The sequence below is a fragment of the Adelges cooleyi genome, unplaced genomic scaffold (genome assembly GCF_023614345.1).
Source record: "Adelges cooleyi isolate 19-005CV unplaced genomic scaffold, UGA_ACOO_1.1 ACOO_flye_CR_arks_rails_tigmint_CR_PRNA_651, whole genome shotgun sequence".
In the NCBI taxonomy this organism is placed as follows: domain Eukaryota; kingdom Metazoa; phylum Arthropoda; class Insecta; order Hemiptera; family Adelgidae; genus Adelges; species Adelges cooleyi.
In genome coordinates this window covers 10,416,351-10,441,711 of record NW_026096352.1, presented here as the reverse complement: position 1 = coordinate 10,441,711, position 25,361 = coordinate 10,416,351, and the positions used below count along the sequence as shown (strand labels likewise).

The window sequence follows — 25,361 nt, the reverse complement described above, 5'->3', positions numbered from 1 at the left end:
ATTTCTAAAATAATTCGATGCAGTTTGATTAAAAACATGATTAAAACAAGTTATAGTCTCGTAACATTATACAACAGTCAGAATGCAACTTAAGGTTTATTGCATTTTTTGAAAAATTAAAAAAATATACATGCAAGTTTACGTGTATTATTTATTTATATTGTATAACAAACTATAAAAAAGGTAGTTAACATGTTACTTAAAAGGCATTTTCAACAAAATAAATAATTTGGATAAAAAGTTTAAAATTTAATCTCTATTATATTAAATTAACAAAAATATTTTGTTATGCAAATTTAAAGTGTAACCTTTCAGCTATTTTTTTACTTCTAATTTTTTCAATAAATCATGAAATAAAGACATTTTTAGTTTTTGGTCATTTACAGTTGATTTACAAAAATCTACACTCATATTCTCAGGATATAATTACATTTTTACTGTTAATGATTTTATACTGTATTTTTAAAAACATTATTATTTAATGTATAGTTTTACAATACTATACAATTTTTAAATATTTATGATAATTTTTTAGAGCATAATCCACTTATGAAAATGAAAAATAATATATTTCTATGTTGTATTAGCTTTCCAAACTAATGTTATATTGCTTAACAGTTAAATTATTGAATTTTAAAACAAACATTTTTCAATTTATAAAATAATCCACACTAATCAAAGAGTATTAAATGTCTATACATGTAGTTTATTCTGAATATCCAATTATACGGGTAGTGTTTGATGTCAAATCTAATATGAACCCATGAGCAGTGTAACATGATTCTACATAATCGTTTATTATTTTTTTTAAATCTTCTTCTATACGATTTATTGTGTGACCATTAGTGTTTATTGATTCCTTAACCTTAATAAAACGTCCTGGAAAGCAACTTCTTGTATAGAATACATCCAAGCGTTGTATGATTTCATCCAAGTATGTACATACCGATGACCAGTAATTCAAAGATTTTACAAAGTGAAGTATCTCATGCTGTCCTTCAAAAAGTTCTACGTCGTAATAAGCCTTGTAATCATCTAAAATGTTGTAAATATCTTGGTGATACACCATGTATAGTGATACATCGTATAAAAACGACAGAGCACTTTGCATACGTCGAATTAACCGATCGCTGTGTTTGATGTCAATGCAGAATTTGTCCCAGCATTCATTTGAAGCATCAACATTATTTATACGTCGGCAATGAGACCACACATCACTTATAAATTCACAGCACTTCTTCAATACTAAAACATACTTACAGCTTAAAGCTATATGAACATGATGAATTTTAACATTTACATTTTCTTTGGTTACTATCATTCCATTTGCACTAGTCTCAGTTATTTGTTCAACTCCTATATACTCACGGTCTGGTAGGACAATGTACAGCAATGGAGGATAAAATGCTGACCACGGGGGGATACTCTAGAAGTACGTTCATTTGATTAACCTTTCTTATCGTGACTGGATCGTATATTATTTGAGTAGTAGACGATTTATAATCGTATTTAAAGCCGAAGGAATTGTCGAATGACACTATAAACACATCCATTATTTCATCTACTCTTCTTTTAAACGCTAACATTATAGCTGGAAAAGGTGTGCCGGGTTGTGCGATACTATTTATAGTGTCAGAAGTGCCGTGAACCGTTTCACTGATTGGATCGGAGCAACAAAAATTATCAAAGAATATGCTTAAGCGGTGCTCAATATTCAAAATGTTTTCTTCTATATCCAGAATCATATCATTCATACGGGCGTTAGCAATTTTTTTTTTTTTTAACTGTGTAGTAAGTCTTGAAGTCTACCAGGATTGTCGGTATGTCCTTATTGTACAATATTTGTGGATTCAATTGGTACAAACAAGAAAGTGCGCCCTCCATACGAAGTAGTATTGCATCTGTTTCTACGACTTTCTCTATGAAATCACCCAAACATACCTTCTTATGTGATGGATTATCTCTACTTTTGCAATAGGTCCCAATATCTCTTAAGGTTTCGCAGTACTTTTTGAACACTTTAGCATACTTGCCTGTGTGGTTCCGGGGTTAGAATAGGTCCACAGTAACTCCTGCTTATCGTAAGAGGCGATTAAAAGGAGGTAACGGAGGGAAGCAGCTACGTTACTATCAACCATTGGCGATTTCTGTAGCAGAAATAACGGTAATGGAAGGACATGGTAGAGGCAGCTTGGAAATACTTCAAGTACTGGCTCACCAACTGCGATGCAGCAAGCAAGAGGGAAACTACTGCATTAGAGATCCCTAACCTAAATAGCCAATGATGTGTCCCAACAAGTTATTTCCATGATATAAAGGAAAAGATGGGCTGCGCATCCTACCAACAACTAAAGGAAGCAGCAAAAGACAGACACATATGGCTAACTCGACAAGGCGTTACCTTTAGAACATGATGAGCATACTTGCAGCTCAATAACTGATGAGCTAGTCGAATTTTGAATTCCACATTTTCTTGGGTTACGACTTTTCCGTTAGGACATATATTGCATATCTTTTACATTAAAACGTTGTCCCGTTTCCAAACTTCGCTCTTTAATCTCCAAGTGATTATCCTCATCTAAGTCAAGCCATCCGGAATGGGTTAGTAGCTCGTTCATCGTACCGACCGGATTTGTTGTTATCAAATCTAATAACATAACGAGAGTGTAAACCGGTAAAAAATATAGATGACCAGCTTGCATGTTTTTAATTTATTACTGCGGTTATTAAAATCTACCAAGTATTGTTTTGGATAAAACTCGTTTAAAGAATTATTGCTCCTGTTACTATGAAATACTCAAAACGACTAACACTCTTGCCACGTACAATTTTGTAAAATACTACTTTACCTTTAAATCATTATTACACATATATATATATATATATATATATATATATATATATATATATATATATATACAGATTACAATATATTGCCGCACGTATTGCCATCCGCTAGTCTATCCGTACTAATAATTTTTTTTTTCGTGTTACTAACACAAAAAATAACAATACTTTTAAAATTATTCACCAAAGTATGGTAGATTTAAACAGAAATCGCGTATCAAAACCTGAAATTTAGACAACACATAATGTCGGCTGTGCTCACTTTTTTGTTTGTAATAGTATAGTTTGACATTTACTATTTGCAATGTAAAATATTTTCTTCTAAGTTTTCGGTTGTTTGTACGGATGACAGAAACTTTAGTTTTGTAAAAAGAAAATAAAGTTAGCACATAGGAACTAGCACATAGCAACGTTTTCATGCAATATTATCAATGCAGTAGTCTACAATTTTACTGTAAACCACTAAATGCATACTGGAATTAGTACAGAGCTCTTCCACTACTTGAAATTATATATATTTATATTCAGGGTGATATTTTATCGTGAGCCACTCGATATCTCATTTTTATATTTTTAGCCCCCTTCCAAACTAATTATTTTTATATCAACTTTTGAAACGTCAATGGCAACATGTACAGGGTATCCCACATAGACCTGATAAATTAAATAACTTTTATTTTAGTGAATATTTTAAAGACTTTTTTTGTAAATTAACTTATACTCATTTGCGCTATAAACACCATGATTTGTATAACTCTTAACTGTTTTATTTTTTTAAATAATTTTTTATACTTTTGTTATATTTAAAAAAAAGATGGTTTAGAGGCAATTTGGATGAAAACTATCGACTACCTGGGACAAGATGCAACTAATACATTTTAACCCAAAATGTTCCAATAATAATAATAATAAGAAGAAGAAATAAAGGTCATCAGAGGGCATTCAGTTATTCTTGGGAAGCAACTAGTACATCATTTTAACGATTACCCCAGTTAGGCAACTAGCATGCACTGTTCAAATCGCTCAATCGATTTCTTTCTTGGAACGACTCTATAAATCAGAAATCATACCTAATTGTACCTATTACCTAATGACAATCATTTGCTTCAAAATTTGTTTTTAATATAAGAGTGGATACGAATAGGGTTGATTGTTTGTCTAAAAAATATGTTGTCATCGTTACCCATATATTTTAATTATAAATATAATGAAAATATTTTCATTATCTGGTAACTGCTGATTCACTCATACATAGCAACCTGAAAATTGACTATGGTCAAAGTGTAATTTTTCCCTTTTTTGGGTTTTTTGTTATTAATAAAATAACTTGACTATAGATTTTTGAAAAAGTTGTGTGTTATAGTATTGTTTTAGATATACCTATGGTCTAATTTTCAAACCTAAATCCTATAACTTTACTTAAAAAAAAGAAATAAAGAAAAATGTTCATCTCTTCTAGGGAAAAGGACTTCAGAAATTTGTTTGATTTATTATCGTTTATTGGTTCTTTAACTATGTTTAAAGAATATGTCATACAATTTTGGATTTTTTTAAACGACTTCAAACGAGTTTTAATTTTAAGTTAAAAATATTTTGGAGGTTTTTCTAGAATTTAAAGAAGAAGGGGTAAACTTTTTTAATTTTTGGCCCAATAAAGTGTCTTTTAGGTACGATATCTAATCTATAGATTTGTTACACAAAGAAATCGGTGCAGCAGTTTAAAAGATATCATGGGTCCAGACACAAAAACAAAAAATAAAAACACACCATTGTAAATAAAGTCTCCAACAAAAACCTAATAGTGAAAAAGGGCCAAGGTCTAGACCCCCTCCCGATAAACGACAAAATTACGAAAACATTATGTTTGATAAGTATTTATAAATTAATTAAAAACAAATACTTATTAACGTATTGTAACACTGTTTAAAAGAAAATATTTGTTTCGACGACGCGGGAATCTGTGATTAATTAACAAAAACCCGTGCTAATGCGCACCACTTCATATATTTAGAACTACACTCCCTAAAGCGATATTAATTTTGAAAAAATTTCAACTTTCAGATTTTTCTCTTTAGTTACACTATAAAACCTAACTTTATGCTAAATTCCCCGTTTCTACCTATACGGAAAGTGTTTTATAATTTTGATAATGAGTGAGTGAGTCAGTCAGTCAGTGAGTAAGTAACAAAAATGAAAACTTTGAAGTTCTCCCCTTTTGAAGAACTGTTATGACATCGACAAATTGTTTTAAAAAAATGTCCAATGATTTTGAAGACATTTGAAATTGCACCCTGCTGAAAAACTGTACTATACACGATAAGTGCGGTGTCCACCACAGTGTAACGCGTTGCTTGGCGACCGACGGTACAACAGACACGCGGTGAAACAAGTGAGCCCTTTGTGTGTCAGTCGAATGCCGACAACAGTAATATTGGCTACAACGGTTGAAATACACACCGATAACGCAATGTAAGTACAACATGCCTATGTAAATTAAAAAAAAAAAGAACTAAAACAATGGTTGGCGAACATTTTTTTTAAATTTTCAACTCGAGAACGATTTGTTTAACGTTTCAAAATATTTATGACACATTAAAAATTTGTTTATTCTTCAAAACATGTTCAAAACGACCGTTTTATACAGAATCCTTTGACCATCTCAACGCTAATTCTATAATAAAGACAATTGGTGTAAAATGTAAAATTGTCACAGGAATTCCACGTGGATCGATGTGGACATAAATCCTTCGATCAATTTGCAGACTTTCAATTGTTGCACGGCTTTGGTAGACGTCCACGGTGATCGCGATAACAAGTTCGCCGTCGTTGATTTCGGATCAGGCACGTCCAACCCTCAGCTAAGAGTATAAACATCAACAATGATTATTAATATCCAGCTTATATCGTTTGTTTTTTAATTTTTTTAAAGTCCATCCCATGAATGTGCTATGTGTTTAGGTGTTCAAGGGACTTAATCAATCTCACGTGATCTTCTTGAACGACAAACCATCGGCCATCATCGTCGTATACACAGACTACAGTGAACACCATGTACCATGTGAGTGTACTATTATGTTATTAACAATATAGTGATTTTCAAAAGCCACAGCAACTCTAGGTAATTTTAGTACTATATTTTTACTTGACAAAAGCCATTTGTACGTTCATACTATTATTGCGATTCGAATGAGTGTTTAACAGAATTTTGTTTAATCTGTTGGTGTCTCTTGTTAAATATAATAGAAACGCCAAACGGGCATACCACGATTCTAGTCCAACCGCTAAGATTTAAGAACCATACACCTAGCTTATGATTATGCTCACAAGCAGATTACCATCCGATTGTGTTGTAGACAATATGGAATTAGTAAGCGATATGATGATTTGTTTTGCTATCGTTCATAAAAATATAATTATTATTTCAAAACCATCGGTACACGTGCGAATAGATTAACGTAATCTAACCTAACCCAACCGAAGAGGTGGTATTTTTTTTATAACTCAAATTTAATTTTTACACCTTCTTTCCGCCTAACTGGTTGTAAGTTGTACGTACCTATATATCTTCAAATAATACTCATACATTGATTTTATAGGTATAGCTGTAGTGATAAAAAACGAAATATACTTTTACCGAAACTGCAAGCCATATCACAAGTACACAGTCCAGCCGACGGTTGTCAATGATGACGTAGAGAAGAGGATATGGCGGGAAGCCAAAGAATCGGCCGATTTGCTGAAGAATTTGCGGGTATTGGCCAATACCGTGGGTTTTGCAAGTCTATCGACCACGTCACAACATGCATTGTGTTGTGATGAATATGAAGTGGACGTGTTTTTTGAAAAATATAAAAATCAAAAACTAGTCAAACAAGTAAGTTGACATAAAATAAAATGTTGTAGACCGATAGCGCGATTGTTTGAGCATTTATTAAGTAGCTACTTTATTCGGCATATTGCATAATACATTTATTACCTATTGAATCATTATGAATCCTTAAAGTCCTCAAAATCAAGTATAAAAAATTAATGAAAAAACAATCAACGGTGTAAATACAATAATTATCTTAACGTTAAGTCAATAATAACATTTGTTAATATATAAGGAAATATTGTTAATTTCTAAGCCTTAACATTTAGTTCAGTGATGTTAAAAACACAATAATAAATAACTACTAATTAGTTAACACTATTTACATATTTTTCGGTTACTCCCACTTGAACAGATTGACTTGTGTGCCAAATTTGTATTTAGTCTGTACAGGGTGTACAGGCACACACGTTACAAGCACAGCCCTGAGGATGGAACGTGCATGTATTCCGAAACGTTGACAGACAAGTGGCAATCTGTTCAAGTGGGAGAACCCGAAAAATATGTAAATAGTGTAATTCAAGTTTCAATAATTTTATTATAATTAGTGTTATCATCTTTAGTTAATAATATTTATGCATGCATATTTAACTGGCTATAACATCGATCACTAAACTGTAACGCATCACTAATATTTTTATTTTATAAATAAAATTTAGGTTGCTATTTGACTTTTAAAATTACCTGAAAGCTAAAATCATATTGACTTTAAGCAGATCTAAAGTAGGGCTATAACAAATTATACGGATTTTCTAAAAATATGTAGTCAAATTTTTGTTTATAAAAAAAATCCCCCCCCCCAAAAAAAAGGGAGGAAATTGCACTTTAGCTATTTTAAATTTCTAGGTTGCTATAGATCCGGTTTACCCAATTTTACGGTCTAGTCAAATATCAAATTTTGCTACTCCCCTCCTCTACCCGTTATACCAATTTCCATTGATAATCTGTTTAATGTTGTGTAGCCTAACATTACGTGCATTGCCGAATTGAAAAGAAAAACGAACGAGCCGAACGGAGTCAGCTGTCTCGTGATAGCTACCACTGACAAGATCACTATAATGGATACGGAGTCCTTTAAGATTTTGTCGGATAAATACGAGGTAAATATACAAGACCATCGCGTTAACACAGGGTTTTCGAAACTGCGTTGTACGCAACTATTAGTGAGATGGTAATCCGACAAACTTATAGAACTTATCATATCTAACATGGGCCAACGCCACTTAGAAGTTTATCAAATGCACTCTATCCTCTATCCAGAAAACAGTTAACTATAAACAAATTTAAGTCACGTGATAAACTGCACTTACAAAGTGTAAAATATTAAAAACAGGTGATTGATGTTTGTCGGCTGTGGCCACCACTTATTCTAATAGCATGCAGGCGTATCTTTTTTGGTTATAACTTATACAGTAAGTCGACAATAGACATTGGGTCTCGGGTTATAATGCGATCCTCCAGCGTGGTTCCTATTAGAATTTACTTATAATGGTTTGGTAAAACATTATTATTACATTTGTTGTACAGCTGCAAGGTGAAACCGTGTACTTGGCTACCGTGGGGCTATACGACGTTGACTACAAAATACTAGTGGCTACCAGGACGGGTAGGCTGTACATTTTCTCAAAATCCTCGACCAGCGGATACAAAGTGGAAATGACTCATGCAATCGTGGCCGTGGTACTCCGGGTGGACAAGTTCGTGTGTTGTACAGTCGACGGCCTGCTCCAGTGTTACACATTGAAAGTAAGACCACTCTCTTTATGTGAATAAACCAACGTGTACTTTAATCGAATCGAAAATGGTCAAACAAAAATATAAAACTATTGACAAACATTTTTTACATCATACAGTGTGCATCGTTATGGAACGTCGAACTGCCGGGAGATCCGACAGCCATGGTGAATATGTACGTGCAGAGCATGTCCCTAGAACTAACGGTAGTGGCATGCACAGTGACAAATGTAGATGGGCACATCAAGGGATCGATACTGGTGTACTCGGGATCGACGGTGGTGCACAAAATAACGATGCCCGATCCGATTTACTGCGTTACGTTTGGCAAGTTTGGCCAAGAAGAAAATGCGTTGCTAATGATTTCCTCTAGTAAGTACATAAGCTAACGGTGTCAAACGAAAAACCAAAGCCAATAAAGTAATAATTAGGCAACGATTAGTAATTATGATTATATTTGTTTAAGTCACGATAAAAACAAAAAAAAACGTAAATTATCTTTAACTAAAGTTTATGTAATATTATTTTGTCTATTGTATGGTAATTATTGTTATGATCTATCGGTAACACTTATTCGGAATCATCAGGTGGGATGAGGAGGGGGGAGGGTGAGTTATTTCTGATATGGATAATTTATATACCTACTTTGTTGTTTTTTAACTGGGCTGACAGAAGGCAAATTGGACGTTAAGCTGTTGAAGCGCACTGCTACTTTCGACTTATGCCCCCGGACGACTGTCATTGCGCGACCTTCGATCACTCTAAACATACCCAAAAGAAGTAATGTGTTTATCGAACAAACTTTACGCGAAAGAGAATGTTTTAACGGTAAGTGCTACAACATTTCGATCAAAATCTCTACCTTCTAAATTTGGCACATAATTTTATCTATCGGCTAAGAATATTTTGATAACTTGTTCGTACAGAAATGCACGTTCGAACCCAACAATCGTGGCGAAAATTCCAAATCAAGTTGCTAAGCGAACGAATAAACTCCATCAAACAAAAAATTACCAATCAGTTCTTACACACATCTGTTCAAGTAAAAAAAAACCTATAATTTATTTATTTATAATGTTTACGCTCAAAAATTATCTCCTGTACATTTGCACATAACCAAAAAACCTAGTGTAGAAGTTACGGAGCAAGTTTAATTGCGTAGGTCGTAGTTCTTAAGGTAAAACTATTATATCTGTAAGTGATAGAATTATTCCATTGAGTGGGAAAATGGATCACATAAATTTAAAATTGTTGCACTTATACAAATAGTATTTAATTGCACAACTATAATTTGTCGTTGTTTTCAAAGAGAAATTTACTGTAATGTTAATCGTAATTTGTACAATTTTAAATATAAAACACCATTAAAAATAATTTACAGAGTGATGAGTGATCATCTACTTATGTTTTAAATCTTAAAATAATATTTTCATACCTATATACTGTTATAACAGTATAAAAAAAATATTTCCAAATGCCAGTTGACTCATTCACACTTGAAAATCTAGCAATTTACTAAAAAAAGTTTGACTTGAAATGTTTAAGAAAATTGTGTGTTATAAGGTCACATTAGATTTACAATTAAACATTTTTTTATGTCCAGGAGGGTAGAAAATATATTTACTTAAGAACTATTTATTATATTTAATGATCAAAATTCATTTTAGTGTTCATATGGAAAACAAATTTTCAAAATGTATATTTAGAAATTAACTTTTAAAAACGGTCTTATGGGAGTACAAAAGATTAAGTGATACTAACTAGAGAAGTAATTATTAAAACCTAGTTATCAACCAGTCATAAATTGTATTACAATAAACGGATTGGTTGCTGTTTGACTTTTAAAAGTAATCCTCTAAAACAAACCCTTAAAATAATATTGTAAATTTGAACATCTCGATGACAAAAATTTACATTTGTAGGGTATTCAACTCGATTTTGAGAAGATAATAGTAAATTTGTGGCCTTATTAAGAACCTTTTGGGTACGATTTCTGATCTATAATAGAAATCGGTCCAGTGGTTAAAAAATAACTGTAAGTCCAGATTAAAATAAAAAAGAAATTATATTGTTCAAGTTCATTGCAAATATCTGGTAGTCGATAACCAATTGGTGCAGCTTGACCGTATTATGTAGGATGGGAATTCATATAAAAAAAGTTAGTCTAAAATTTAATTGAGGGTAAAATTATTTTAACTTTAAAGATATTAAACATACATCAAATCTCTTGCGTCCATCCATCGGAGGATTAATGCACGAGAATAATTCATTTGCTATACTTCACTAGAAAAGTAGAAAGAGAACAATTAATATTGTAATTATTATTATTTTATGTTTTGTAAACTATACATTTTGAAATATGTATGAACTCGTTTCTTTTTAAATTACGTCAAACTTATTAATTCAATTTTGATTAGCTTTTAGGTTTAGGACCACGTTTCAAAATTCGTTTCAATTTGAAAAATCTAGGTGATAAGTATCTCGACGGTGTGGACGTAGCATTTTTGTATAACCCGCAGTTTTATATTGTCGAAACTGCTTGCTGCAAAGTAAGTGCTAAAGAAGATACAAATAACTATAATTTTTTTTTGTTATTGATATATTTGCCCAGTACACGTGCAATACAACTCTAAATTTATTGCTAATAGTCAATAGGAAATGTACGAATTAAAGCACATTTAACATTTTATGTGCGTCATCGTGGTTTATTATTTTACTTGAAAAGTCAAACGTTTGGTGGACCACTCTAAAGCCTCTTGGAATAAGTCATTTAAGTTCCATTAAATACTGTTTAGACTGTAATATTATAGCAAGTACTTGCAAAGTATAGGACTCGAATAAATCATGTAAACTGAATCAGTAAGTCGCTGTTGGTGTCAGTGATTTTACTGTATTGCGCGTGCGCTGGCAAGAACGTAGAAATGAAGTAAAGGTCCCTTGAGAAAAATGATTTTGTGACAATTCGTTTAAAACTTATTTGAATTTTAGTTGCCGGTAATTATTCCGGACAAGGAAGTGTCTTGCGAGACTTTCATCACTTGCTGCGCGTACGGTGGCACGGAAGAACGAGCTATCGACATTGTAGTAAACCGGTCGACGACCATACTGTACCGAGCCAAACTCAACATGCCAGTTTGTGAGTAAAGACAAAAATGTATTACAATACAAAAAAAAATAAAACTCTAAGGATAAGTATTCCAATATGTGGCCAACTCGTATTGGAGAGTGGTACTGCTCCTCAAGTCGAGACATCAAATCTGTATGATCTATTTGCCAGTACAGGGGAACTTATTGTTGTTAGAAGCGGTTAACAAATTAAAATATACAAATAATATTTTCATTCATTTTACAATACTCTAGCTTCAGTGTTTTAACAACACTTTTATAATAATAATCAAGTAAAACATTTATTCAACCTAGTCACTGTGGTCAAAATGTTATTTATTTTGCATAAATGCGCCAGAAAAAAAACATGTTGCCGAATATTTTTGAATATAATAAAAAAAATATGTGTATCCCAAGTTAAACGGCGACTTCTCTCGTGTTAATATACAATATTATTGATTCCTAGATAATCAGCTTAGCGTCAATGAAGATATTATAAACAATAGTTTGCAGTGAAAGCCGTCAGCGTTGAACTGTGCGGACGTCAAGTCGAATACAATTACATTTGAAAATAAATATTATAAATTTTTTTCCATAAGTATGAGCCTTGGAATGACGTCAAAGAGGTCGAACGGGAAATTGAAAAATTGCACTGTGCATTGAAATAGCGACAAATCCAGCCATAGTAATACCAATGCAATCGGCCAGTGAAGTCATGGACATAGCGAATTCCCGTCGTTCTCTTGGAACCTATTTAACATCAAGTGCATATTGTTTTAGCGGTTATTTTTATTATATTACATTACAATTTTTTTTAATATCAACGACAATATATTGTAAATTAATTTGTTATACCTTTTTAATTATGTTGTCAAATGAATTGACGTAACCTGATCCTTTTATTTATGCTTAAAGAATAAATTATGGTTCATCAATTTTGGTCCGGCCGTAAGAACAAGAATTGTATATGGAAACCAAGGGAAATACAGTGTATCTAGTGTACAGAAGTCTTACACACACAATTATTGTGAACATCAATATGTTTTACACGGTTCAGCGATTAAATTATGTAAGGCATCACATCAGTCTGTAGTTTTGAAAAATAATTTACCTATATCAATTGAAATTGTAATTTTCAAGTAAAAACTCTGGTTTAAAACCAAAACAGTACTAACAAAATTACCAATAGCGCAGCGAGCAACAAAATATCACCTCAAATATATAGAGTTATTTTTTTAAAATAGTTTGGTCAGAACATAGTGAGGTCAGTTTTGTGATAATTAGGTTTATCACTTTAATGTGTAAATAATAAGTTTTGAATTTATGTTGGTTATTTCTAAAAAAAATCATTACAATTGTATTCAAATTATCAACAACAACTTAGTAAACAAATACAATTTAGTATTTTCTTATATAAAATTTAAAATGTTTTCTAACTTTCATTTAAAATTTTAATATTTTTACTTCTATAAAAACCGTCGTGTTGATAACATCTAGATAATTATTTTTTATTCAAAAAACTGTTAATATCATAATTTATGTGGATTACTGCATATAATAACTTTTGGAAATAAATCTGTACAAAAGAAAGGGAGGTTTTTGCCCGTAATTGGTCATGGTCTGTTGTATGCTCTGATGATGGTAACATTACTGCCGAAGTACGTATATGCTATAGAGAATTATTTTTGCCATTAATGGTTTATTTCAATGTTTAAATTATAGCATAATATGTTGTATTTTAACTTGTCAATAAAAAAAAATACTTAAAATCAAATTTCGCATATCACTTGACTAATAAAATATATTTATTATGGTATGCAACATCCAAAACTGATGGAACTCAGGAGAAGAAAGCTGAAGAAGAAGAAAAATAAATTAAAATTGTAACAATCCGGTTTATTTAGGAATACGAAATTTAACAAATCGGTATACGTTAACAAGAGTGCTTAAAAGGCAAAATGAATGTGAAATTAATACTTGATCAAATAAAAAACATGAGTTCTAAAAAAAAATCATAATAAAATTAGATTTCATCATTTTTTAAACTTAATTTATTATATCTTTCGAGGACTGGTAATTTCTCGTCAACGTTTGGGATGAATCCCATTTTGTCGTTTATATCTCTGCAAAATATTTTATTGTTAAGAAGTCCTGATGAATCTGATTCTTTGATGATTTTTATGACAGGTGGAGAATTACAGTACTAAAAAATACAGCAAAATATTTTAAGATATTTATAAATAGTAATGTAAAATATGTGATTTGTTTAATAGTTATAAATATAATTTTTAACTTACTTCATAAATGATTGATGATTCATAGTTGTATAGCCTGTTAAACTTAAATATTTGTACTCTTGCTTCCAATTTATAAGGTAGTGGTTCTGAATTTACTAATGTTTTTAGTAGTGACAATGTTGTATTTAGTGCTTTTATAATTGTGTTTTCTTTAACATTGTTATATGGTGGCTCGTTCAAAAAATATGATTTATAATCATTAATATTCAATGGTGATGTGGCATTAGTCTGTAAGCAATTATTTATACATTTTAGATTAGACTTATATAATCGACTGTATTAGACTTGTATAAAGCAATTTAATTTATCAACTTTTTAGTCACAGTTTTTAATGCAATAGTATTACTGATTATTTTATATATTTTTTGTAAGCTTATTAAAAGTATTTTGTTTTAACAAATAACCAGAAGTTACCTATATTGTCTTAAGCCAATACCAGGCTAACAGATTTAGTTTTGATGTAGGTATTCTTCTGTTACCCAATAAATAAGTTACAATAACTTGATGTTACCAAGAAAATAAAAATTTGATCAAACAGGCCTACAATTTATATGATTTGATTTATGGGTTTTAAATAAAATACATATATCAAAATCATTGCCTAAAGTAAAAAATTACACTAGCATTAGGTATTTTTCACAGTAAACCATATGGAGATTTATGACAAACGTAGGAAATAGTTTTCTGATAAATCTGTTGTTTGATTTCCATTATAACTTATTTCAAATTATTGCCTAAAATAATAAATTTAATTATTTTAAGGTATTCTACATGGTATACACCAAATGAACATTTATTTGTTTTTAAAAACTGAATAAAACATGTAATTAATACCTTAATCAAATGCAATAAATATTTTTTTTCTAGAATATCTTTATTAAGTGGATTAGAAATGATCTCATTTGCCCATCCATAAACAGTATCTGGATCTCCTTCTAGTAAACACACGGAGACTAATATTCCTTGAGCTTCTAAAATCTGAGCCATTTTCAAAGCAATGATTCCGCCCCATGATTCTCCGATCAATGAAACCATACTGTGATTACAAATTCTTTTCAATTTCTAAATAAAGAATGACTCATTAAATGATGTTTGTAAACTCGAGTTAGATATTGGTAAAGATATAGTTATATATTTACTGTAACGAGAGATTGAGCAAGGTCGTTAATTGAACTAATTTGTTTTGGAATCCGTGCTTCAAATGTAGGATAATACAGTTTTGTATACAAAAATTCAATAGCTTTTGATTTAAACCCCGGTATCATGAACACTGGCACCACTCCTTTAACCTGCGAGTATCTTGGGCTCTTGGTCTGCTTTTCTATAAAGTCTGCTTCGTAGTTCAATTTATTGACAAATTCAAGTAACTCATCAACGGAATCGGGCATTTCGCATAAACTATTACTATTATTTAAGTCACCTATAAAATACGGATAACGTACATTTTAAAACGATATAAATTCAAGATGAAGTTAAATGTCAATTGAAGGAAAATTAAATATTGACGACTATTACCTTCCAACTGATCAGTATTTTCTTTAACAAATGTAAAAGTTTCGGAACTGATGTCTTGAACTTTTATGAGTAGTGAATCCAACGTTGACAACAATGACGGAATAAACTGATGTTTTTTTGCCATTGCACTCCATTGCATATTCAAAGCGTTCAATCGTTTCGATTTTAGTGCTGAACATACGTGCTCACTTTTACAAGAAATACATACAAATATAGCTGATTTAGATTTATTGATCAACCTCTCAAAAGCATAACCAAACTGACTTAATTTTTCAGCGTCATTCTATAACATACAATTTTCAATTGATATTCAGTGTAATTCTATACTAGTTGGCTATTTTACTTGGTCGATTAAGAATATTCCTCCAAATTGATTTGATGATGTCAAACGATTAAACCAATTCAAAGCGTCTTCTTTTGACGTTATTGAAATATTGGACTCTATGTGTATTGCTACGTGCTTTGATAAAAGTTGGTTAAATCTAAAAATAAAAATGTTACCCTTAAATATGAACCAATACTTTAGAGGAACTTTAGATTTAATGATACGATGTATTATGATACCTTCTACACCCCGACGGAGGCAATACATATTTGTTTAACATTATTGTGATTTTTCGTGCTCCCCTGTTAACCAACCATTCAGCTACGTCCAACCATTCATTTGTATTACCTATTGAGATACAACACAATGTTTAATGCAATGACAACATGTGGTTCATATTGTATTACTGTACCTATAACAACATATACTCGATCGAGTTGACATTGATACAAACCACCTGTCGCACACTCAATAAAACCTGATTTTATATCGTTGTCGTTTAAAGGTAGAATGAGTTTTTTCGGATATGTAGAACTATTTCGGTTTTTAATTATGATTTTTAATAATTGACACATTTAATAAAATTATTAATAGTAACAGCAAATTTAATTACTTCAAGTTATCAAATAATTTTTCACTGTTCAAAGGCATATTTACAACGCTTCCATTTAGTGATAGAATTACGCCCTGGTCGAGACCTTTCGCAAATGCATTTTGAACAATAAGTTTTTCTTCATCGCAAGCTGTCATAAGCATGTCATAAGTAATAAAATAAAATGCTAGTTCATTTAAAAATATTCTTGTTCCTAATATTAAAAACAATTAAATTAACATTTGATTTAAATAGGAAATACTATTTTATATTAACAACAATAGTTACCCAATTTTTCCTGTTTTATCATATCAGATTTAGAAAACTGAAAGAAATATCCTTCCTCAGCAACGGAACGTATTGAAGCTTGTAGACCGTCACCTTCTAAGAAATTAAAAACTCGAAATATTCCTATAGATTTAGTAATCATCTTTATGTATATATCAAAATTGTTGCTTTCATTTATAATTATATTTGAACGTCGTAACTGTTATTAAAAATTTGTAATTATCATTCTCAGATGAATACGTTGTATGTCTTGACTTTTTGACTTACCAAAGGGAAGACACTGGAGAGGTAGTCAACTTGCTGTTTATTTTCAACAATAACGAAAACATTGCATCCTTCAGATAAACAAATCGAAATAGCTGCTATTGCAATGGGATGTGTACTAGAAGTAATTAATACTGATTTTGATCTGACCAGCTTACTTAATACATTAAACACATAATACGCCTAAAATATGAATTCAATTATGTGAATACAGACATTGTACTACGAAATTCCAGTTACTTGCCACGGCGTACGATAATGGCACTGTAACGGCATCTTGTAACGACCAAGTTGGTGGTACGGGCCAAGACAAGTGATTGTCTTTTGTTAGAATATTTTCTGTTTTATTATAAGACAGAATTCCCATCACAGCTTTGCCATTTTTAGAAATACCCGAGTATTCGAGTGGGCCAATGTCCTTCTACAACAATAATTTGTTCTCAAATATATAGCAATACAACTATTAAAAATAATACATACTTCCGTATTGTTGTCCTCAAAGACTACATTTTTATGATTTATTCCGAGATATTTTATAGTCAGGCCATTGGTGCTAAGAAAAATAAAGTTATTAAAATTTATCGATGTTTGAAAGCATGTTTATACATGTTATATACTTTTTTATTGGAATTTGACTAATGGGAAATAGTTGACGAGAACAACGATCATCCGTTTTTATGTTTTTGATAAATACATTTTTATATGATCCCCATCCTCCGTTTTTATAAGTATTTATTATCAAGTCTTTGCATAATTGTTCTACATAAAAGGTTATGTTTGTGTGTAATTCCGGAGCCCCCGAATCCAAAATAAAAACGAATCTAAAAAAGGGAAAATATTTTAAGTTTCTATTTTTTACTCTCTAATTTTGAGAAAACTCTTTTACCTAAGTTTCTGGGTCTTAAATGTTTGAAACATTTTCAGTACGTATTCATTGATTCCTTCTGGTGGTACAGAGGTGGATAATAAATATATTTTTCCTTTATCTGATTTACACTTGGTTATATGTTCCCATATTTTTGAATCCAATTTGCCAGTGTTTGTCTTTAAAAAAATACTGTCATCGCTCAAACTGTTGACCTTAAACAATGTAATTACGATTGTTACTAAACAATAAAAAAATAAACTTAATGGATATTTGGACAAAAATATGTGTAAAGTTATTATATTTTGATAATTTGTAATTAGTGATAATTACCCTTTTAGGTATTCAAGTAATTATAATTGATTGTACTTATTATTATTAGTATTACCTTTTTTATTAATGTTACGTAATTTTTGTCAAATTTCTGTTCTTTGATCATTATCCACCCCTTAACATCATCTATACGCTTTGCTGATATGATAATTATATAACAGTTAGGTCTATTAGCTAAAACCTTAATACAATCTTGTAAATAATTAATACTAGATACTGTTATGTATGATCTTAATTCCTTATTATTCGAAAGTTTTGTCAAGTCCTCCCAATTCATGAATACGTTCTAAGACAATACATACAAATTCATAATATGATATAGAATATATAAATACCACGTCAGTAAGTACAACTGTATATTATAGCAACTAATATGTAATTACATCAATGTTTGTGGTGGTGTTCAAGATGTGTTTCAAAGCATCATTACATAGCTTAACAAATGGATCATCGTACTCATATGGAGCTGATAAAATTACCTTGTGACGTGTATTACTTTGATCGAATTTATAAATTTCAGTCAAAAATTCTACACAGTCTTTAATACAATTGTTGATATCCTAAACAATTTACATTATAATTATTAATACAATTTATAATATTAATTATTTAATATAAACTGTTTATGTTTTAATATATCTTATTAAATTAAATTACCTGTTTAATGCACTGATTATACAAATGAAACGTAATGTTTTCTAATCTCAAGGTAAACGATTCTCGATTATAGGTATCTAATTTCTTATTTTTTACATTACTTATTTTAACTCCATCACAAACGATTTCTTTTGTTAATTTGTTGTAACACGTTGGTATACCTTAAATAATATAATTGTAGTAAATACCGTTTGCTTAAATGTTAAATACAATCAACTTACTCTCATCATTGCAATTCTCAAGTATTGTAGGATTAATCCAAATTTCTAGAATTGAATTTGGAGTCTCAATGTTGGAAGCATTCAGCTTTTCTAACAGTGATATTTTCAATAAGGAGTCCAAAAAATGTAGCCAATCGTTATTCCATTTTATGTTTGCACGGATTTCATTTCTAAATATTTCTACATTGCTAATTGTCTTGAAATGTTCTCCTAACTGGTAACCTTTTTCCTCAAACATGGCGTACACTTCATTTTTCGATATTGACCATTCAGAGTTTTCATTTGATTGGTAGATTGTTTGAGAAGATATGCATTCTTTATCCGTGAATTCTATTTGACCTGTCAGTATAATTGCGCCGTTCAAGTTAAGTTCAAAGAACCCAGAGCTTTGGATCATATAATTTATTATTTCCAACGAATCTGTAACTATTTGTTTCATTTTTTTTTTTAATAAAATGTTATTTATTGTTCTCGAATTCAATAACTCTTACTGTTTGGTGTGATTTCAATATTTTGTTTAATTTTGATGTTTTGGAAAGTAATAGCATCATTAAACGGGTTTTTCATATGTATTTCACTGAACTTTACCCATACTTTTAACTAAATATAATACGTATAAAAGTTAAAATATTATAATTATTTACTAACTTTGAGTACTCACCAAGAAGAATGAAACGGGTACAACATAATGTCCATTAATTTTATGTTGAATTAGTTTTGCATTGTCATTCAAAGACAATAGTATCACTGCCTTTCGATTTAACTATTATTATAACAAAGTTTATAATGTATTTTTTAAACACATTTTATCATAGAATTCGATTAACTTTATAAACAAAATATACATATTTCACATATAATTTAATTACAATGATAAAGTTTGCTACCATGTAATATCACTATAATCAATACCTCAATGCTATTCTTATAAATATTAGGCCACTGAAATGAATGATCCCACAAATTAATCGTATGAAGAAATGGAGTCCCACGGCTTACAGGGTAATAAACTGATGGGTAAAGTGCCTGGATATTTGGATTAATATCGTTGACGTACATTCTAAATAATCAATTTGAAGTTTTTTTTAACACTTATGCAAAATAAAATAAAATTTTTATGAATATTATTGATTTTTTATTTTATTTACTTTCCAATAGATTTTAGCAGAAATTGAACAGATTGACCGAAAACATTTTTCGTTAACGGTATGTTAGTCACTGTCTCTGGTAAAGAACGTTTTAAAATTGCCTGTAGTAGACCGTGTGGAGCGATTTCTATTACAACAGCGTCGTTGGGTATGTGCCGCGTAGCTTCCTCAAATAACACACTGCTTAAAAGATTATTTGTGTGATATTCAGCTGAAGACTGTTTGGCTAAATTCGAATTCCATTCAGACTCTGGAATTGAACTACATATCCATTTAGTAGACCTATCCTTTGGTTCTTTAATTACCTGATCATTAAAAAAAAAAATGTTTAATAAAATATCAACCAAAACTAGGACTAAGTCCGTGGTCAATAGTGGGGCGAAGCGGTGGTATTTTCTTGGGCTTGCAAAAGTCATACTGTTTCAACTGACTATATTATACAAATAGACTCCAGACACCCTTGATCAATGACGCGTTGACTCGGGGTTCTTACACTATGCGACAAACCCTATTATGAATAATTTGAGTACAGTTTACATTCTGTCAAGCACGGTGTTTCGCCTTCTTCTCGATAATAATAATTATACGTATATATATATATATATATATATATATATATATACGAAACGCCATATACGAACGAACATTCGGAGCAACTTCCCCGGAACTATTTGAAACTTACCCTGCATAATATTTGTTACAATGCGTAACTAAGTAACTGGTTTCAATGAAAATCGAACTATGTACCCTTCAGATAACAAAGAATATATATTTTAGGTTTCACTGAGACTGATCGAGTAGTTTCAGAGGAGTAGGCAACGATAAATTACCGTTCGATAGGGGAACAAGAGGGCTCCGTTTGGCGCCGCCCCACCATATAATAGTTTGTTATACTTCTTTGAGATATTTCAGAAGAGCGGGAGATGCTGGTTTTATGTATCTGCTGTGATATGCTATTCCTGCTACATTCACTGTTTTAGCGAAAATACCTTGAGACGTTAAGTGTGAGACAAAATTTTTAACGCTTTCAACTGGACCTGATATAGTACAACTAGATTTACTGTTGTGACAAGCGACGTCAATATCTTCCGGCAATCTATTTTTTATACCTTGATAACCAACACCTAGAACGAAATGAGTTTTTGCTCGTATTCACTTATACTTCTTTAACTTATACAACAAGAATTTCCATATTACCAATGGCGGCCATCATTCCTGGTATTAAATCTGTTTCTATAGACGCAACGCCACGTGCGTATGCAGCCAACAGCATTTCTTCGGCAGTTAGACAACCATCTGCATAAGCACAACCCAGTTCACCAACCGAATGCCCAACGATACCGTCTGGCACTATTTCCAACGCATTCAATACATTCACTAAAGCTATCTGAAAATATGAATAATACTAATGTAATACATAATCAAGAACAGTACGTATTACTACTACGCACTTGTATTGCTGCTATTCCCACAAACGAGTTAAGTATATTTTCGAATAGACTTGGTTGTACTGTTGTTATTATATCAATGATATCTATCCCTTTTGACCGCAACACAACGTCACTTTTTCTAATAGATTCGGCAAATATTGGCAAGCGCATCAAATCTGCTCCCATCCCGGGCCATTGCGAACCCATTCCGGAGAATACAAACCAAATTGGTCGTTTTTTTAATGTAACGTCCTATAATATTATAAAATATTGCATGTATTGTATGTTCCTAACTTCATCAGATGAAGTGGTCTTAAATTATAGCTAGATAAATTATGTATACTTATTAAAATTGTTCTTTGTTTTTAGATGATATGTTTAAAAACAAATCATTTTCTATCGATTTAATACTAGAGTTTTCAAATTAAAATCATTGTGAAGCTAGTTAGATGCTTTGAACATAATCATGATTATACAATAGAAACGTAGGAATATGACATTAATATATTATACATTTTATAGTTATTTAAAGTCTATGAACAATAGTATTTAACATTTGGTTTCTGTTTATTAATTACAGAGTATGTCACATTTTTTATAATTCTCACCCAAGCATCTCCAATTTCTTCTGAATTCAAATTTGGATAAATAGCATAGCTTCTATGATAGTGGTTTGGTATCATTTTTGAAAAAATGTTTTGTGTTAGAGAAATATATTCGTTGTTTTTTCCATGTTTAAATATCTAAAAAAATGTTATTTATTAATAGGTATATAATCTAGTTATTTTTAGTCATCCTTTGAGAGACAAATTGAACTTTGAAAAAATAAATTTAAAAAACAAACGATTTGGAAAACCCGGCATTTATATACAAAATTAGTCTGTCAAGATTTATCGACTGTTAACTTTGATGTCTTGTCAGAAAATTTAAGCTTCTTCATTGGATGTTCTCAAAAAGAGTTTTTAAAAGTGTAATTGAGGTTTCTTTGCAGAAATATGATAGAATAGAAATAGCACTTACATCGAACATTATAATATGTTCTATATTTATTTTTTCAATGTAAATCGATTGTATATAGAATTTACCCTTTTTATGGTGTCTACAGCATTTTCATACGTTCTTCCAGAAGCCAAAATTAATTTCGGTATTAAAGTTTCAGATGATTTATTCGGGTTTATCTTATTATTTCTTTTAAGTATAACGTGATTAAACTCGTTAGAAAAACCAAAAGAAGTTATTCCGATTATATCATCGTTGAAATGTGTCTTCTGTGTAACCACCTGTGAGGGTAAATAAATGAAGTAAATTTCTACACGACAATTATTGATTAAGTAATTGGCCGTTTATTGCAAATAATATTTTTATTTAAAAAGGTCATAAGTGAATAATTAGTGCTCACTTGCATCTTTCCGTTCCTTATAGATTTAATATTTAAATTTGGTGTCGAATAATTGATATTTGGCGGTATGTAACCATTTTCAAACGTTAGAATGGCTTTGATGATCGATGCAAATAAGCTAGCTTCTTCGGTATGACCAATGTTACTTTTTACAGACCCTATTTTTAACGGTGTCTTTCGTTGGTTGGTACAAAATATTTCTTCCATCACGTTAAGCTCTAGTTCGTCTTCAGCCTTTAATAGTAAATTTATAATTTAAATACCGTAACATGTGTATTTTATTGAGTTCATTATTTTACTTTGATCCCACACCCGTTTGCTTCTATGAAATGTACAGTAGATGGATCCACTTTAGCTTCTTTGTATGCTTTCAGTATGGTTGATTTTAAATTGTCTTTAGAATGTTTGGTGATATGTCCTTGGTGATCGCCAAACTGCATCGCTTTTGCACTCAATATCGTACCATACGAACGTTTTGCCTGTGATGCTCTTTGCAGTAAAAGTACAATACACGCTTCTGATCTATTGTATCCATCAGCTAAAAATTGAATTTATCATGTCCATTAACATTAACCATGTCTATTTAATTAATACGATATTCTGATGACGAGAATATATAAAATATTGTATTATTTTTATAATTATATGATTCCACTAAATATCTATCCATTTATCTTATCTTACCGTCGGCGCTAAACGATTTTGTTTGGGTTGTTTTCGTCAAACTGGTCAGCTTATCGAATTGTTGATGCGCCACAAACTCAGAATTAAAATTGGATACTCCAATAATTGCTGAGTCGATATACTCACATTCGATCATTTGTTTGGCCAGCATCAAGCTTTGGGATCCACTCACCATTGCAAAACTTGGACCTACAATTTATATATTAAATTTTAAATATTTTTTTTATTAAAAAAATGTGTAAACAGAAGTTGTATGTAGTTTTCTTTAATTGCCTTAAGGCATTTTTATTTATACGATTAAAACAAAATCATCACATCAATTTATATTTTGTAGAAAAAAAAATTTTAAAAAGTGCATTTTCACAAATTAATTTAATCAATTAAATGAAGTAAATTAATTTTTTGCTTATAACTTCAAAAGTAAGTCTGGCCGCCAAAATCTGACTTCACCATCATTTTCATCGTAATAAAATACATAAAAATTTGAAAAAAGCGACTAGGAATTAAACTGCATTTCCCCTAAGTTTTATACCTATTTAAAAATATTTGTAAAAACTAGGGTTTAGTTCATGAAATATTACAAAACGCTTTTTGATTATCAAGAAAACGCTAACGTATTGGACATTTTATATTCTTTAAAATATTTTAATAATTTTCCATACCGAAGTATAATCGAGTTGTACTGTTCTTTTGAATAAAAAAGCCATTTACAAATATCAATTTCATTTCATATAATTTGTTTTACTTACCTATTAAATTAAGTGTATATGAAATGCGATTGGCTTGCATTGTTCTAGCAGTTCCCAATATATAAAATGTTGATTTATATTCTCTTGTTATTGAAGATTCACATTCACTAAAAAATGAACCCGTAAATACGGCCGTGTTCGTTCCACTTAAATCATTGGGACTAATGCCTGCATCGATGATTGCTTCTACCGCTCGCTCACTTAAGAGTCTTGCCGCAGGGTCCATAACGGCTCCAAGTTTTGAATGAACTTTGAAAAATATTGAATCAAACGCATCAATATTGTTAATTTTACCAGTTGCTGTAGGTATATGATTATTTTCTGTAATTTTAAGATAAGTTAATTTAAAAAAAATCATCGTTAGACATCAATGATATCAGAATAAAAAGTTGTTTGTTTACTCTGAATCCATCTTCTTGTATCGTCAGTCACACCATTAACTTTATTGAATAATAAAGATTTGAGTTCGTCTGCATCATTACACTCAGGAAACTTTCCGCTTATGCCCGATATCACAACTTCGTCTTTGAACGAATTCATATTTTGTTTAGCTTAACTGATCTAAATGACTAAAATCAAAACATAGAGGATATCAAAGAGTTTTCTCTTATTTCAAATAATAAATTTAAATAATTAAAATTAAACTACAATACCTACCGTTTATACGGATGTTGATGAGCTTGACATGCACTTGAACATTAAGTATATGAATCCAATATATTATACTGTGACAGCGTTCACCTACTAACTGAACGAATTAGTTTAAACCTCGCATAATTATATGTACTTTCATGACCCATAAAAAAACAATCAAATCTTTTATTTGACTATTAAATTTTCAAAATTAACATCTTATTCATAATGCAAATATGTATGGGTCGTTTGGACCGTGGATGTATATACATAGTGGTTACAAATAATTTATATTTTTGAGAACGGAAAGCGACGAATTTTTGCCGGTTGATTCTTTTAACGCCCTACACTATTTTACTCTTAAAATAATTAAAACATTTTAGTTTTTCTTTTTGAAATCATTT

General features: G+C 30.7%; 2 protein-coding genes across 4 annotated transcripts; one reads left to right on the top strand and one right to left on the bottom strand.

Moving 5' to 3' along the window:
• Positions 1–5,261: 5,261 nt before the first annotated feature.
• Positions 5,262–12,376, top strand: LOC126844551 (Bardet-Biedl syndrome 1 protein homolog). Its single transcript, XM_050582833.1, has 12 exons — positions 5,262–5,316; positions 5,561–5,711; positions 5,806–5,905; positions 6,444–6,721; positions 7,681–7,818; positions 8,246–8,464; positions 8,572–8,824; positions 9,125–9,280; positions 9,379–9,494; positions 10,870–11,001; positions 11,441–11,588; positions 12,024–12,376. Coding segments are annotated over exons 1-12 (1,743 nt in total). The 5' UTR covers positions 5,262–5,314; the 3' UTR covers positions 12,074–12,376.
• A 1,078-nt stretch (positions 12,377–13,454) lies between these two features.
• On the bottom strand, positions 13,455–25,066 carry LOC126844550 (fatty acid synthase-like). Of its 3 annotated transcripts, none has more exons than XM_050582830.1 (34): positions 24,982–25,066; positions 24,726–24,893; positions 24,325–24,645; positions 23,576–23,764; positions 23,191–23,429; positions 22,892–23,125; positions 22,578–22,772; positions 22,101–22,235; positions 21,514–21,744; positions 21,260–21,467; positions 20,957–21,186; positions 20,063–20,367; positions 19,827–19,974; positions 19,576–19,677; positions 19,406–19,514; positions 18,915–19,340; positions 18,694–18,854; positions 18,420–18,596; positions 18,092–18,322; positions 17,725–17,918; positions 17,456–17,659; positions 17,319–17,391; positions 17,083–17,259; positions 16,842–17,021; positions 16,575–16,773; positions 16,308–16,500; positions 16,107–16,228; positions 15,934–16,042; positions 15,713–15,851; positions 15,370–15,652; positions 14,994–15,274; positions 14,689–14,916; positions 13,855–14,082; positions 13,455–13,760 (listed from the first exon to the last, which is right to left on the bottom strand). In XM_050582830.1, exons 2-34 carry the CDS (start codon positions 24,862–24,864, stop codon positions 13,581–13,583), a joined length of 6,570 nt encoding a protein of 2,189 aa, XP_050438787.1. In that variant the 5' UTR covers positions 24,865–24,893; positions 24,982–25,066; the 3' UTR covers positions 13,455–13,580. The 3 variants fall into 3 exon arrangements, 2 of the variants coding, with proteins under 2 accessions (XP_050438787.1, XP_050438788.1); XM_050582831.1 differs by having other exon boundaries at positions 21,260–21,449; XR_007686594.1 differs by lacking the exon at positions 13,455–13,760 and adding an exon at positions 14,269–14,588 and having other exon boundaries at positions 13,965–14,082.
• Positions 25,067–25,361: the final 295 nt, after the last annotated feature.